At 52.8% G+C, this 14,807-nt stretch overlaps 2 protein-coding genes across 2 annotated transcripts; both read right to left on the bottom strand.

Annotated features, from left to right (window-relative positions):
* Positions 1-231: 231 nt before the first annotated feature.
* Positions 232-6,646, bottom strand: LRRC23 (leucine rich repeat containing 23). Its single transcript, XM_072879749.1, has 7 exons — positions 6,475-6,646; positions 6,286-6,398; positions 5,159-5,412; positions 4,932-5,062; positions 1,649-1,785; positions 834-1,056; positions 232-545 (listed from the first exon to the last, which is right to left on the bottom strand). The coding sequence occupies exons 1-7, from the start codon at positions 6,568-6,570 to the stop codon at positions 507-509; spliced, it is 993 nt and encodes a 330-aa protein (XP_072735850.1). The 5' UTR covers positions 6,571-6,646; the 3' UTR covers positions 232-506.
* Positions 6,647-11,562: 4,916 nt separating this feature from the next.
* Positions 11,563-14,614, bottom strand: TPI1 (triosephosphate isomerase 1). Its single transcript, XM_072879857.1, has 7 exons — positions 14,436-14,614; positions 13,457-13,580; positions 13,288-13,372; positions 13,023-13,155; positions 12,676-12,761; positions 12,384-12,471; positions 11,563-12,129 (listed from the first exon to the last, which is right to left on the bottom strand). Exons 1-7 carry the CDS (start codon positions 14,545-14,547, stop codon positions 12,011-12,013), a joined length of 747 nt encoding a protein of 248 aa, XP_072735958.1. The 5' UTR covers positions 14,548-14,614; the 3' UTR covers positions 11,563-12,010.
* Between the last annotated feature and the right edge of the window lie 193 nt (positions 14,615-14,807).

The following is a 14,807-nucleotide window of genomic DNA, read 5'->3' on the forward strand; positions in this document are numbered from 1 at the left end:
CTGATAGGGCCGGGACAGCAGCATGTGACCCAGAGCTGCGATGAGTCAGGATTTAGCAAAGCTTTGCAAACAGCACGTAGAGGATGGAGAGAGAAAGAGAGAGAGACAGGCAGGGGATAGACAGACAGACGAGGGTGAGAGAGCCAGGGAATAGGAGTGGGTGTGCAGGATAAACAATTCCAGTCACTCTAAGCTCATTAATTATTTTTATTCAAACCAGAAAATCTTTTGTGGGAGCCATAATCGAACCACAGAACCTGTAACTCTCCCCTTTCTCCTCTCAGGCCTACTGAGAATAGAGCATATGAGTGCAGTGACTGCAAAAACACTGCAGTATCTCAGGGCAGCTTCCAGGCCCAGGGTGGGCAGCCCTCCTCTTTTCTCCAGGGGCAAAATGAGGTGAGAGCTGCAGGTAGCAGAGCTACCTTCACTTTCCCAGCTGCGCTTGTGGGGGAAGGCATCTTCAAATCTTGACTGGCTCTGGGAACAGGTGTTAAAAACAGGGGTCACTCATTCACATCACCCTGAAGAGATCCCTCCATTTCCTGAAGAAGGAAAGAGGGAGAAATTAAATGATTCCACGCCTGATTTCTTTTCCTCTTTCTCTGCTCAGTTCTGCTAGAGGGGTCGGGAATGGCAGTAGGGTTGCGATGCTGGCCATCACAATCAGGTTGCGAAGCCCGGTCTCTGTTTCAGGCTCCTCTGCCCTTGGGACTGACCTCCCTCAGCCTTTTCCTCATGTAATCTAGAGGAGGAGAGGCTTGATCAGCATGTTTGATCCTCTCTCTTTCCCTTCACTTCCTTCTCCTCTCCCCCTGCCATGCTGTTCTCACCTTTTCTTCTTCCTGTCTTTTCTGACAGATTTTGTTCGCCTCTGCCCGCTCATCTTGCTCAAATAATTCCTTGTCGAGGCGTTGCAAGTGTGGCAGCAGGACCAGGACCTCCAGCCGGTAATTGGGTTCATCAGAACATGGATTGTCCAACAGCACCAGTGCCTGCAGCATGGGGAGGACCTGCAGTTTTGCCACCTCCTGAAGGCTACTGATCCCATTATTCCTGAAGAAAAGGAAATACAGAGGGGAGGTGAAAGAGAGACATGCAAGTAGCGAGGTCCCTTCGGAACAGTAAGCTGACAAGACAGACAAAGCAAAACTTAGCAGCCTGATAGACTGTAGGCCTTAGACCACAGACCTGTCATCTAAGATCCAGATCTGTCTGCAGCTCCCCAGACTGAGGGACAAAAAGGACATCTCTGGATTTCTCTGTGCTCAAACAGTCCATTGAATTGTCTGATACCACCATCGCCCTGTATGGCAAATGCTGAAGAATAAAGGGCACTTGCGGTCATGTCTGGGACACAGAGAACACGCAGAGAGGGATCCAAGGGAGTTATGGCAAGGAATAAAAAGTATGAGGTGGTGTCTGAGAGTGACTGAAGAGGTAGCTGTTTTCTGAGAAGCCGAGGAAAGGTCCTGGCTATTACACTCCTAGACAGCTGAGCACTGAACACCAGTTAAGGACAGTAAAGATCAACCCATTCCCATCAGGTCTTTAACTTCCAAAGGAACCAGCAAATCCTAAAGACCTAAATGGGAGTACAGCCTGATGAAGGAGTCTCTGGTCCTGACAGAGAGCAGGGAGGACCTACCGTAGATTGAGGTACTGCAGGCACTTCATGCTACTACAGAATCCATCCAGGGTCTCAAGCTGGTTGTCACGGAGGTGCAGAGTTGTCAGCTGCCCTAGCCCCTCAAGGCCTTCAAGGCTCCGAATGGCGTTCTGGGCCTGAGCACCAGGGAGGCAGGAAGAGAGAAGGAAAAAGGAGACACACAGGAAAGGGAACAGCAGTTCTTTCTGGCCTTTAAAGCTCTTTCTACCCTTCAGACTCCCTGCCATTCATAACACAGCCTTTTCTGAAGCTAGATTAGGTTACTCAGGGTCTTGCCCAAATGGGTTCTAAGTATTCAGATTCAAGGACCAAAAGTTTGCTGAAGAAGTGTTTCCTGTAGCATCACTTGGTGACTAAGACAAAATCACCCCAGATGAATACTCCACTGCCAGCACAGCACCCCCTTTGGCAGGGCCGAATCTGAGTCCCTAAGGCCTCAGAGAGCAACAGCATGGAGGAGAAAGCACAGACCTGAGCCTGAAACAAGTGTATTTAAAGGATGAATAACCAGCCCCTGTCAGTCACATAGTCCATGTAGTCCACGGATGTTCCAGTGTCAGCTGCTTCTCTTGTGGGGGAAATCTACTACCAAGAAGTGTCCTCTTCTACTCCTCTAGGAGCAGAAGCAGGCTGAGTGTTCCTGAGAGAGGTTGCAGGGGGGTGGGGGGTTGTTGGTTGGTTGAATTTTAAGCGTTTCCTGGTATAATTGTTGTTATCCATGCATAAGTGCGCCTTCTTGCAACAAAATCTGACAATCTTACAGCAGGAAGAATATGTCCTACCAGTTCAAAATTCTCCATAATTGAATTTAATTCACTTCACTGTGATATGAGTCGTGAAACAGGGAAATAGGAAGCTCTGAATGCCAGCAATAGTTCCACAGCAGGGTTTCATCTGGAAAACACCACTAGAGGTCTCCTGCCCAACGTCGGTCTCACCGCAGCGCTAGCACCAGCGCTGGATCAGGCTGCTCACCGCCTTGTGCAGCCAAGGTTGGAACACCTCTGGTAACTACAACCTCCCCACCACGTTCTCCAGCCTGGAACTGCGCAGGGCTCCACTTGCAATTGTGGCTCAGGGCTGCAATCTCTAAGGATGCAGATACCTGCACGGAAAACGGGGAGAGAGGTGCCGTTGTGCTCTCTGTTCCTTGTTGGTACCCAGGCAGTGACGTGGGCAATGCCTGAGACTAACAAAAGTGGCACAGGCTGAACTGGTGGGATAAGAAAACAGTTTAGGACTGGGTCACTCAGGAAAAGGACATTTTGTAGAAAAGGGGGACTCCAATGGAAACTGGACAAGGAAAAGTCTGGACCAGCTGGGCCAAGTAAAGAGGGTAACACAAGGACAAAAAGAGGAAAGTTGGAGATGTAGCAAAGGTCTTATGAACAGATTTAACAGCCAGGAAGGATTAGTAAATTGTACCTCAGAGGAAATCAGGAGCTGTTGTGAGCAATGGGGTGGGGAGCTTACCGACCACTGGTCTGTAAAATGAATAGTAACCTCCCATCACTCTCACTTCAGTGTAAATAGTTTTAATGGCTCTGTCTCTGCAAGCACTAACAGGACAAATGCAGAATGGATTTTATTCAGGGTTGGTTTTTTTCCCCTAAATCAAAGAACATTCCATATGACTCCTTTAATTAAATGATGAATGATGAATTACATCATCACCTTACCTTAGACACCAGTTCTTCACATAGATGTGATGCCACCATTTGTTATGGAAAGCTACTATAATATGTTGCCCATGATTCCCTCTCCCCTTTCTGCATACCTGACCTTGCTCTAGCTAGCCTTTGTCACCACTGCTGCACAATGACCAGGAACCAACACAGCCCTACTTCACAGCAGTGATCCTCAAACCGATACAAGTGCCACATGGTATACAGCCAGCTTGTAGTCTTCCTGCTAGTAGGTATAACTTTTTTAATGCTAAATTTCATCTGCAACGATGTCATACATTAACCAAATTTGGTTCAGATCCTTTAAATTGAACCTTTTGTCTTGAACCCTGTCCTTGAGGCATCAGCTTCATCTACCCACAGCTCAAGTAATATCAAAATCTTTACACAGAAAGCAAAGCAGCACTGGGAGAGACACACCCCCCCAAATGATTTAGTGAGCAGGTGGACATGGCAGACAAATTCAAGGCCCAAAGATTCCTGAGAAATGAGTCAGTTGTTCTAGTTTTAATAATCACGTCTTGCAATTTGCCCACTTCATATGCGCAGCTCAGAAATTCCTCAGTCATGCCAGGAACCTTCTTTAAATATAAGTGCAGTGTTTGCTTCCCTCAAATCATTCAATAAAGTGACTGGTTTTACTTTGAAATTCTGTATTATATCTAGTGACTTATCCACTTCATCCCTTCTTCCAGCACCTCGAGGCCTAAAATCTCAGTTTTCTACCAGAAAATTGCAGACAATCTCAGCAAGCAATCTCCTCAGTGTTTTCTGCCAGGGAGTCTTGATGAAAATAAACCATATAGCTTTTCAAAGCCTTTATCATCTTTAATTACTTTTTAAGAGGTAGTGACTCAGGACACCTATCCAGTCTTCGCAAGCTGTAGCACTGTGTGATGCATGGGACTAAGCCATACATACTTTCTTCACTTGCGTCTCTAGAAGTAAATGTTCCCTGAAGCAATTGTTTATGGTATTAGGAAACTGCTTCTCCTATCTTAGTTTCACTTCGATGTTCAATCAGTTTCTTTTTTGGCAGCTGAAGGTGTGAATCATGTAATTGTGCTGTTTTTAAACCAGTGTTTGATTAGGCCCATCAGAGAGGAGAAAGAGGCATCACCTCCCCGTCACCCAGAGCAAACCCGTTGCTTTCCCCACTGACCTCCGGGGGTCCCGGAACACACAGAATACAGGCTTGCCTAACACTGCCAGAAGAGAATACCGCTTTCCGGTAGGAGGCTGGGAGGGAAGAACCCAACGCACTGAACATTGCCAACTCCTCTGCTCTCTGCAGAGGAATTACTGGTCAGTGGCTACTCCCTTCGCACTATCTGAGCAGACAGCATAGAAGGAACTATCCCAAAGAAGTGATTTAGTCTCTGTAGCTCTCTGAAATCTGTTCCTCTTCAGCTCTCTGAAATCTGTTCCTCTCCTGATCTGAGAAGATTGAACTGAATGGGCTAGCATGAAAATTATGCTGCTTTGAAGGGGACAGCCTCCTCCCCTCCTCCCACTGACTGGAGGTGCCAGCCTCTGCAGCAGCTCTGTCCCAGTCTCCTAGCTGGCTGATCCCTTACCAGATAGAGGTTCTTGAGCTTGGGAAGATTGAGCCCTGCTGCGCTCTCTAGCATGTTTCCTCGCAGCTCCAGGATTTGCAGGCTGAACAACTGGCCGTGACTCAGGCCCAGCGCTGTCCGGATTTTATTTCCTGAGTGCCAGAGGAGGAAGAAACAACAAGAGAGTTAATCCCACCCAAAGAGAGCGTCCTATGTGCACAAGAATGAAGAGAGGTGGTCTGTATCACCTTTCAGGCTGAGGTTGGCTAAGCAGGGGTGAGTAATGCCCTCCATATCCTTGATGCGGTTGCGAGCAAAGCTGATGATCTGGAGGTAGGGCAGCTCCTGCATGCAGGCACTGGTAAGCAGATTCCCATCCACCTTCAGCCAAAGCAGGTGGGTTAGGCTGCTCAGTGGAGACAAATCTTGCAACTTGTTCTCTGACAAATCCACATACCGCAGGTGAATGAAGCATTCAAGGAGGCTGATGTCTGTCAAGTCCCTGTGGGAGGGAGGATGTGAATAAAACATGTCTCATATTTCCCCCTGCTACCAGCTTTCAGTTTGCTCCTCACCACTGCTGGAGGGAGGGCATCCTCCTCTCTCACTTCCCTGCTGTCCTAGGAAGCCTTGCTGGAGAGGAGGAGGAAAAAGGCAGGTGATAGAGACAGGCCGAATGGTCTGTAAACAATACCGAATAAGATTGGACCTGCTTTCCTGGCACAGGGAGTACTTATTCCTATTGAACTGTAGCTGTCAGGAGAGGGCAGAACCAGAGCAGAAAAGAGGATAAGTTTGTGGGGTGGGTCTGTTAGAGAGTAGTGGCAATACCAAGGACTGTGTGGAAGGACTTTGCTAGTGGGAAAAAGCTGGCTGAGATACCTATGAGGCTGCTGAAAGACACAGTCTTACTGAGGCCTGTTAGTTAGGTCTAGGGTTATGGGGGTGTTCTGATGAGGCTGAGGCTCCAAACTGTCACCAGGCCATTGTGGCACTGTACTTACAAGTGCATGCCTTAAAGGTTAGCCAGTTAACAGCAGAGATGCTTAATGGATATTTCTCAAAGTGACTGTGCGAGGTCACCCTGTTCAGGTCCCCCTAGGAGACCACAGTCCAGGGGGATGGACAGGCTCCCCTCAATCTAGGGGGACACAGTGCGTCTGGCTACGGTGCAGGCAGTCTCCAGCTCAGGGCTGAGGATGGACAAGCTATGCTGAGGCACAGACTGGAAGCCAGACAGCTGGAGAACATGGCCTGGAAACGCTCCTGCCCCACACGGCCAGTCACCAGCAGCCTTATGGTGCAGCTGCTTCGTGGCTACATAGATGCCTGGGGAGGAGGAGGCCTTCTCCTGGGGCAGGTGCTGCACACTCACTTGTATTTGGCTTCAAATTTCACATAGGCGTGGGCCAGGCCATTGCCGGTCTTACAGAGGAGAGAGAGGCCCTCCTGCAGGACCTCCGCCGTCAGGGGACACGGTGCCAGCACCTGGGAGAGAAGCAGAGAGCACAACGCCAGCGCTGACCTAACCACAGCCAGAGGGTGATGAGGCCCCCTCCCTCACCTGTTCTTCCTCCTGCTCCGACATCGCCTCCTCCTCTTCTTCCTCTCCCTCCTCCTGAAGGCTATACTCGTCCCCCTCCAGCTCCTCGCACTCCATCCTCACAGGCCCCGCTTCCCACCCCGCTGAGGGAGCTCCGTGAGGCCCGGCGGCGGCCGCCCCCTGGGCTGCGCGAGCCGCGGCCCCGCTGCCATGGAAACCGGGGAGGCGGGGCCCTGCGACACTGCCATAGTAACCGCGCTGAGTGACAGCGCCGGGGCGGGGTGGGGACTTGTTGCTTCCTGCGCCGGCGCTGACCGCGCGGGGCACCCTCGGCCTCAGCCACACGGGCCTCATCCTCAGGGCTTTCCTAGAGACACCCCCTTCTCTCCCTAGCGTTATCCTTGCTCTCCTAATCCGGACCTTTTTGCTGCCTCAGACAGGGCACATGTGAAACCCAAAATCTCATCAGCTCTGAGTAAAACCCCCCCCCCAAAAGAGACTTCTTGTATTTCAGGCACTGTTCCTGTTAGTGCATCCCACAGCTAACGCTCCATTTCCTGCAGCAACGCGGGCACTGCTGATTTGCCATTCATCGGCCATCCAAGCGTCCTGTGGTTTCTTTTTTCATCATCCTGCTGGCAATACTCTTTCCAGCTGACCGCTTGTGTTAGTTTGCTGCTCCAACTGCAATAGCTTGTCATTTTTTGGTACTAAAGTTCACGTGGAAATCTCAGAGCATGTCTCTCCTTCATCAGGAGGACTTTGTGATCTTACTCTACCTTCCCAAGTGCTCCCGGCCCTTCCTAGCTGGGTAACATCCACAATTATTAGGAGTGTATCCAGAGAACTGAAGGATCATTTCGGTGGGAAGGGACCACTGGAGGTTGTCCTGTGCACCCCCCACCTCAAAATGGGGCCAGCTTCAAAGTTAGGCCAGGCTGCACAGGGTGGTGGTCACTCAGGTGTTGAATATCTCTGAGGAAAGACATTCCCTCTGGTAACTGTTTAATTAACATGTTGAGCAGAATTTGGCTTGGGCTGTTTGTGAAACCTCCCACAACGTGATCTCCCAGATGCCAGGAAGCAGCTTTCGGGGTATGGTGTCCTGACCCACTGCAGGTGATGCTGCTTTGGCCCTCTCCTCCAGGCTGGGGAGCTGGGGAGGGCTGAGGCTGCCAGTGCCCACTAGACGCCATCGGTGCCTGCCTGGCTTTGGCATGGGCAGGCAGGTGGGTGGCTGTGCCCCCATCGGCTGCCAAGCAGAGCTGGGTGTTTACTGGCCAGGAACGCTGCTTGGAGCTGACAGCTGCCAGTGTTTTGTGGTTAGTACCAAAGTCCAAGGCCTTGCTCCCTTTCCCTCCAGTGCCCTTTGCTCCTTTGTAGCCCCCAGGCAATGTCAGCGTTAGATAAGCTGGTCCAAGCTGAGATGGACACACAACCGTCAGACATGAGTCTCACGCTCTTGCTGCACGTGTGCCAGCCGTCACCCACTCCTGCAAAGCACCCCTCTGTGCTCAGGGCTGCACAGCAAGCTGCAGCCTGTGTCTGCTGCCTCGTCTGCTGCCTCGTCCCGCTTGACTCCGTGGTGCAAACCTCTTCTCCTGTGCTACACTCACCCTATCTGAATTAACTCCCTGCTCATTAACCTGCATATGGATGAGGTTTTCCACTATATCCCCTGCAAAAAAAACCCTCTACACATCAAGCACTCCAGCCCCCCTTGCCTTTGCTTTCCAAGGAGCTCTTCAGCAAAATGGTGCTGGAGGAAAAGCAACAATATGCTTTTCTTCTTCCATCCCTCATCCTTTCATGCTGAAGAACGGACTGGTAGAAGTTGCATATGCCTCTATGCACATGTTTTATATAGTCTTACAACAGGAACACACAGCTCAATTGCATTGTCCAAATGATCAAAGAACTTACAAGAAACAAGAGAAATTATGCAAGGAAACCCAAATCTTTAAGAGACAAATTTTATTTAGGTTATATATAAAAAAAAAGATCCCAAACCTAACTACGCTGATCATTAAGGAAGTTATGTGACAAAAGCTCGTCTGCACACCCACAAAGGCACACAGAGAGATGGTACCCTGCTGAGCTGCTCCCAGGCCCATCCCAGGAGCCATCAGCCCACCAAAGTCCCGGCTCCACAGGCCCAGAGGGGCACAATGGCAGGCGGAAACCCAAATTAAGGACTCGGAGGAGGGGACATGCTGTCCGGGGCCCTCCCAGAGCTGTCCCAGGGGAGTCTCAGCCCCAGAGCACCTTTAGGGCTGGGGGGGAGTCGCTGCATGCAGGAGTGTGGGACACCCGATGGGATGCAGGGGAAGAGCGTTGGGGGATTGCACAGGACTCATTAGGGGATGTTTAGGGGAGGAACCAAAGGTGGGAAAGGGAGCGGTTTAGGTGATTTGTGGAGGAACGAGTGTGGGAAACCAGAGGGATACGGGAATAAAAAGGGCTGGTTGCGTGTAAATGGTTTGTGATGGTTTGGCCATGCCCTGCGCCTGATCAGCGCAGCCTGTCCCGTGTTCTCATTGAACTCCTTTCTCACTTTGCTCTCAGTGAGGGACTCTCATTAGCACATGCAGGGGGTGTGTGGGGGTGCTGGGTGCCAGCAGCTGGGCTGGGACTCAGGGCCCGTGTAACCGTGGGCAAGCGCGTGTGCAGCAGCAAGGGTGCAGCCAGCAGCAAGGGGGCCTGGAGGCCGGGAGGGGGCTGTGAGGGAGGAGCTGGCTGCCAGGGGAGTCCTGGCAGCTGCTGGGGGCCCTGAGGGTGAGACCACCATGGGGGAGTTGGCTACTGGGGGACCAGGGGGACTGGAGAGACTGGGATCGAGGGGCAGCTACTGGGTAGACTGTCTGAGCCCAGCTGCTGGAGGGAGCCACGCTATACATAGGTGTGTGTATGTATATATATATGCTCAATAGTACACCTCCATCCTGCTCAGCCAGAGAGAGGGGTGGGATGAGGCCACTGGCACTGCCTGTGTTCGTGAATGCTCTGTATAGCTGACTGTGTAATCTGTGTGGCTGTCCATGTATATATGTGGTGTATAGGGGTGTTTGTGTGTGGGTGCCAACTGAGAATACAAGCTTGGCCTAGCTACTGGTTGAGGCTGAGGACGTGGAGCCGCAGCAGCCTCTCTCGGGCTGCTGCATCTGGCACAATCCATTTTTCCCAACAGCAACCTGTTTAAGATCCAACCACTACAATCTGCAGTGACGATCTGGCAGTATTTTCACTCCACAGAGCTGTGGTCCTGCCAGAAAGCAGACAAAAAGAAGAAAAACAAGATCTGGCATTCCTGCTGATGCAGAAATAAATTTCCATGAGTTGATTCCTTATTAAACAAATGCTTTCGTGCCTCTGTATTCTCCTCAAAGCAGCAAGATCAATGCTCAGCTCCCATCTGTTTTTTTTCCTATGTAGGTCACTCTGATGGGCTCTTGCCTAGCTCTGTGGACAAGGCTGTGCAGGAGCAGGAACTGACAGTGGAGCTGCAGCCCATGGCCGATCCCTGTGAGTGATCCTAGCTACCCACTCCCAGCAGCCTCAGGCAGGGTCCGTGTCCTTACTGAGTCACCACTGCTCTGGTCATGCTGACCCCAGTGCGCTGAGGCACCAAACTATGGTCACACCCCAGAAGCCTCTCAGCAACACTTACTCTGGTTGTTGAAACCACAGAGTTTTCAGGATTTTTTTTTTTGCCTTTAAAACATCCTCCTCTCCGCACACCGAGAGCCAGTAGCTATCATCTCTGTGCTGCAGTCAGGGTCTTCCTTCTCATGCCATCTCGCATCCTTCCCTGTTTGACGGGCTTGCTTCCATCACGAGAGGTTCCCAGCAGTCACGCTCCTACGCCTGGGGCCCACTACCCTATGCTTCGTAACAGCACTTTGCCCCACCGTTGCGCACGGCCTGTTTCAGCGCCATTTTAGCGCGGGCTGGCCCAGCGCTGCCGGCCCACGCCACCCACCCCGAGGCTCTGGCGGCGGAGGGCTCCGCGGCCGCCCGGGGGCGCGCCAGCACCGCCCACCGCACCGGCAGCTGCCCAGCGCCGGCCCTCCCAAAAGTCTCCTGCCGTGGAAGGGGCAGGGCGGGGGCTGGGGAACAGACTTCTGCTCCCAGCCGGGAAGGAGATGCCCCCTGAAGGGCCGGGGGCTCTTCTCTCCCCGTCCCTTCCAGCTGGGAGGGAAGGAACGCCATCAGCAGCACTTCAGCAGAGTAGAAGGACCAGCAGCGTTAGTGTGTTTCCCGAGATTTTCTCCATCTTGGTCCCTCACCTCCTGCCTTCCATCCCTCAGGTGATGCTGGCAGGGCAATACAGTGACAGCCAGAGTACCAGGGGAGGAACATGCCACAGCTTCAAAAACTACTGCAGACCAGAAACATGAAATGGAAGAGGATCTCTCAGGCGTGCATTAACAGATTGAGTGCCCCTTCGTGTGTTTGCTCCATACCAGAGCACTGCCTGTAGGCTCCTCCCAAGGACATACTGCCTCGCAGCTAAGCTCCTCCTTGTGAGGCATTTCATTTTTCATTACCCTTAGTATCTCCTGGCTGGTGCAGCAGCTGGGAAATAAAATCTAGTCTTGCCTTCTCACCCATCAGCACACAGCTGCAAGCAGGCAGCAAGCACAGCCTCAGCACATGGCCTAAAAACCTTCCCTGCATAAAGAGGGAACTGCTCTGCTCCACATTTAATGAGCAGCAAAGTCAATTATCAGTCCTCACTGACAGAGTAGGGATGAGTGCATTACCAAGCCTGCCTGGAAAGATCAGCTCACTAGTGGGACAGCCAGGTGCTCCAGCAGCTACTGGAATGGAGACACACATGGAAGAGGTGCATGCAAGTCACCATGGGCCCAAAGAAGAGCTGTAACATGACAGAAGCAAGATGCCCAGGGCATGCTGCAGGTGAAACCTGTTATAGCAAGATGCAGGTTGAACCTGTGCAATGCCTACTGGGGCAATGGTGGGCCCTCAAAGAAGAGCCCACAAAACCTACACTACCCTCTCTGCAACCAGCTACCTCCAGAAGTAGTAAATTCTGTGCACTGGTTGTCCCCAGCTGCTTCCGAGTAAGATCCAGGACACAACTTTGCTTTTTCTTTTAATTTATTGTTCAGTACAGGACACAGGTGAGGTAAGACATCTCACAAGGGTCTAAGCTGACAGGCTCCTTGCTAATGGAGCTGAAGGATGCAAGACTGTAGTTCCTTTTTCCTTCCCCCAGCACCAGCGGCCCTCCCTCCCTGCAATGCTGCAGAGAAAGGGGGAGGCACTGGCCATGTTGACTGTGGGCTCTTACAGGTCAAAAGGCAACCAAGGACTCAGCCAATTCAGAGAGGAGGCTGTCAAGACTCTGCCGAGCCAGGCTCCAACTAACAGGACTCCAACATGGTGGTGGGGGTTAGCAGCACAGCTAGAACAATGACTGTGGAGGGGGAAAGCCTCAGAGGAGGCATCTGTACTGAGACACGTGCAGTGAAAGGTCCCTTCTTTCTTACGTTTCTTGCTCTTAACCACAAGGGACTGCTCCTCACAGGCTGCTTCAGTGTTTGGCATTGATAATATCCACAAACTCTGGCTTGAGAGAAGCACCACCAACAAGGAAGCCATCCACATCATGCTGGGAGGCCAGCTCCTTACAGTTGCTGCCAGTGACCGAACCTAAGGAGGGAGCAGTATTTTAAGGTCAGATGTGGCCAGCTCTAGAAAATGGGGCCAGGGCACAAAGGTAAGACTAGCCATGTCTTACTCTGCAGACAGTAAAACTGTCTCCCATTTACTGAAACAAGCTAGTAGGTGGTTCTTCATGCTCTGACAACCTCGAGTTTCCTCATCAGAGCATGGTGCACAGCTGCCGCAACAGGCAGAGAAACCAAGTGCTTCCTGCACCAGAAAGTAGCTTCAGATTCATTTACCTCCATAGATGATCCTAGTTGACTGAGCAACAGCATCAGACACATGGCTTTTCAGCCACCCCCTCAGCTTCTCATGAACTTCCTGAGCCTGCAACAGAACAGAAAGAATCCCACTGAAGACTGAGCAATACACAGTGTGCATACAATTCCCTTCCAAAGAGAAGGGAGAATCTCCAAGAGAATCTTTAGAGATCCTCTAAATCTTTAGTCTTTGGAGAGAATCTTCAAGAAGATCTCTTGAGTGGGAAGGGTCAGTTGGCCATTTAGTCAGCCACTTTTCCCCTGCTCGTACCTGTTGGGGAGTTGCGGTTTTACCAGTTCCAATAGCCCAAACTGGCTCATAAGCAAGAACCACTTTACTCCAGTCCTTCACGTTATCTGGGGAGGAGGGAGAAGATTTAAGTAAGCACAGTACCCCATCCTGGGAAGGCTAGAGCCAGAAAGCATTCTGGAACATGCAGACCTTTTATTAACATGATCATTACTGTGTGTGAACATATGCAGCAACATATTTGCAGCAGCGTATCTGCAAGCCTTACAAGGAAAGCCAGGATGGCCATTATGGCCTTCCAGTTAAGGCCAGAATGGCCATTTCCCAAATGTCCAAAATAGAAAAAAGCACCCATTTTCTGCCCTTACCAGCAATGGCCTTGGTCTGTTCAAAAACCACCTTCTCTGTTATGCCAGCTTCTCTCTCATCCAGCTTCTCTCCAATGCAGGCAATGACTCCAAGGCCCTCAGCTAGAGCATGAGCCACCTTCTGCCCAATCAACTGGCAATGGAAAAGAAACAAGGTAACCGATAGTCAGACCTGCTCCTGTAGTCATATTTTAACTGCTCACCCCTCCACAGCCTTTGCAGGCACATCTGAGCTGGACCATCTCTCCATCCCAGGGTCACTCACCTCATCAGACTCTCCAAAAACATGCCTTCGCTCAGAGTGGCCCAGGATCACCCATGTGGCTCCAATATCTTTGATCATTGCTGGGCTGGGGAGAAACAATGTGACTCACACCTCTGGAGGAAATTCACATCCCAGAGGCAGCTGGCTTTACTCTCCTCTGTGGGCTCACCTGATCTCTCCTGTGAAAGCACCCTTTGGTACCTTGTAACAGTTTTGTGCTGCAACTCCAATCTTTGCATCAAGCTTCTGACGGGCAAAGTCAAGGTAGATGGAGGGGGCTCCACAAACCACCTCTGGAAGGCAAAGAAGGTGGTTACCCTTGAGACAGGCGAAGGGCAGAAACTGTACCCAGCCACCGACCCCAAATCCCAGCCCCAAAAAGTCATCCTTCTTTCCCCTCCCCTGCTCCTGGGAAGGCTCAGGCTGCCCACCTTCACTGACATTTGGGGGACCCTCTGCAGCAGGAATATCCTTGCTATCTGATGACTCAACAGCAGGGAGGAAGCCCTTTCCAGTGGGCAGACAGGCAATATCAGGCCGGAGGCCAGGCCCCTCGGCTGGTTCACACGGGTCCCTTGGAAAGGGCCATGCTGAGACACCAGCCGAGAATCCCGCCCTGCTGCCCAGGCCTGGCTGAACCGGCGGGAGAGGACAGCATCGGGTTACGCCTGGGGTTGTAACCGGGTACGGAGGGGAGGCAGGGGCACGGTCTCGCAGCCTGCCCTGGCAGCGCAGCTCCGAGTGACCTCGGCTGAAACAGGGAGCTCCGCAGCCCCCGCTCCCGGCCCAGGAGCCCATGGGGCGGGGTAGGGGCAAGGCCGAGGGAGAGGCGCAGGGCCCGGAGGTCTAGGCAGTAGGGACACCGGGCCACCCGCTCCTGCCGGCAGAAGCGGGGGAGGCCTCCCCCCGGGGCCGGGGCCCCGCCGCCCGGGGGTGCAACCGGAGGCAACCTCAGGGAGCCGCACGTGTCCGCCGGGTCCGCGGCCCCGGATCCGGTTTCGCGGGTATATTTAGCCCCACCGCCGGGTTATATTTAGGCTTCCACCGCCCTCCGACATTTGCCGCTCCCCCGCCTGGGCCCGGGCCGCGGCCCCGCCGGGCCGTGAGGCGCCGCGCGGGACGTGCGCTACGTGCCGCTGCGCCCTCACCAGTGTCAGCAGAGAGCTTGGCACCGTTCAGCGTGTGGATGAGCTCGCCCAGGCTCTTCTTGTCGCCGTTCATCTTCCAGTTGCCCCCCACGAAGAACTTCCTGGGCGCCATGGCGGCAGCGGGGAAGGACCAGTCCCGCAGTAGGCGCGAAGGTCAGCAACAGCGAAAGGCGGCCCCCGGCGCCCGCTTTTATCGCCCGGCAGCGCCCAGGGCCCCGCCCCCTCCGCCGGCCCCGCCCCCTCCGCCGCGGGTCTCGGCTACGCCCGGCCCCGGCTCCCGGCGCTCCGAGCACACTCCGCCCCGCGGCGGAGAGGGGGCCCCTGCCGCACCATCAGTGCTGACACCCCACGACCACTCGTGTTTTAGCTCCC

The sequence above is a fragment of the Ciconia boyciana genome, chromosome 1 (assembly GCF_034638445.1).
Source record: "Ciconia boyciana chromosome 1, ASM3463844v1, whole genome shotgun sequence".
NCBI lineage: Eukaryota > Metazoa > Chordata > Aves > Ciconiiformes > Ciconiidae > Ciconia > Ciconia boyciana.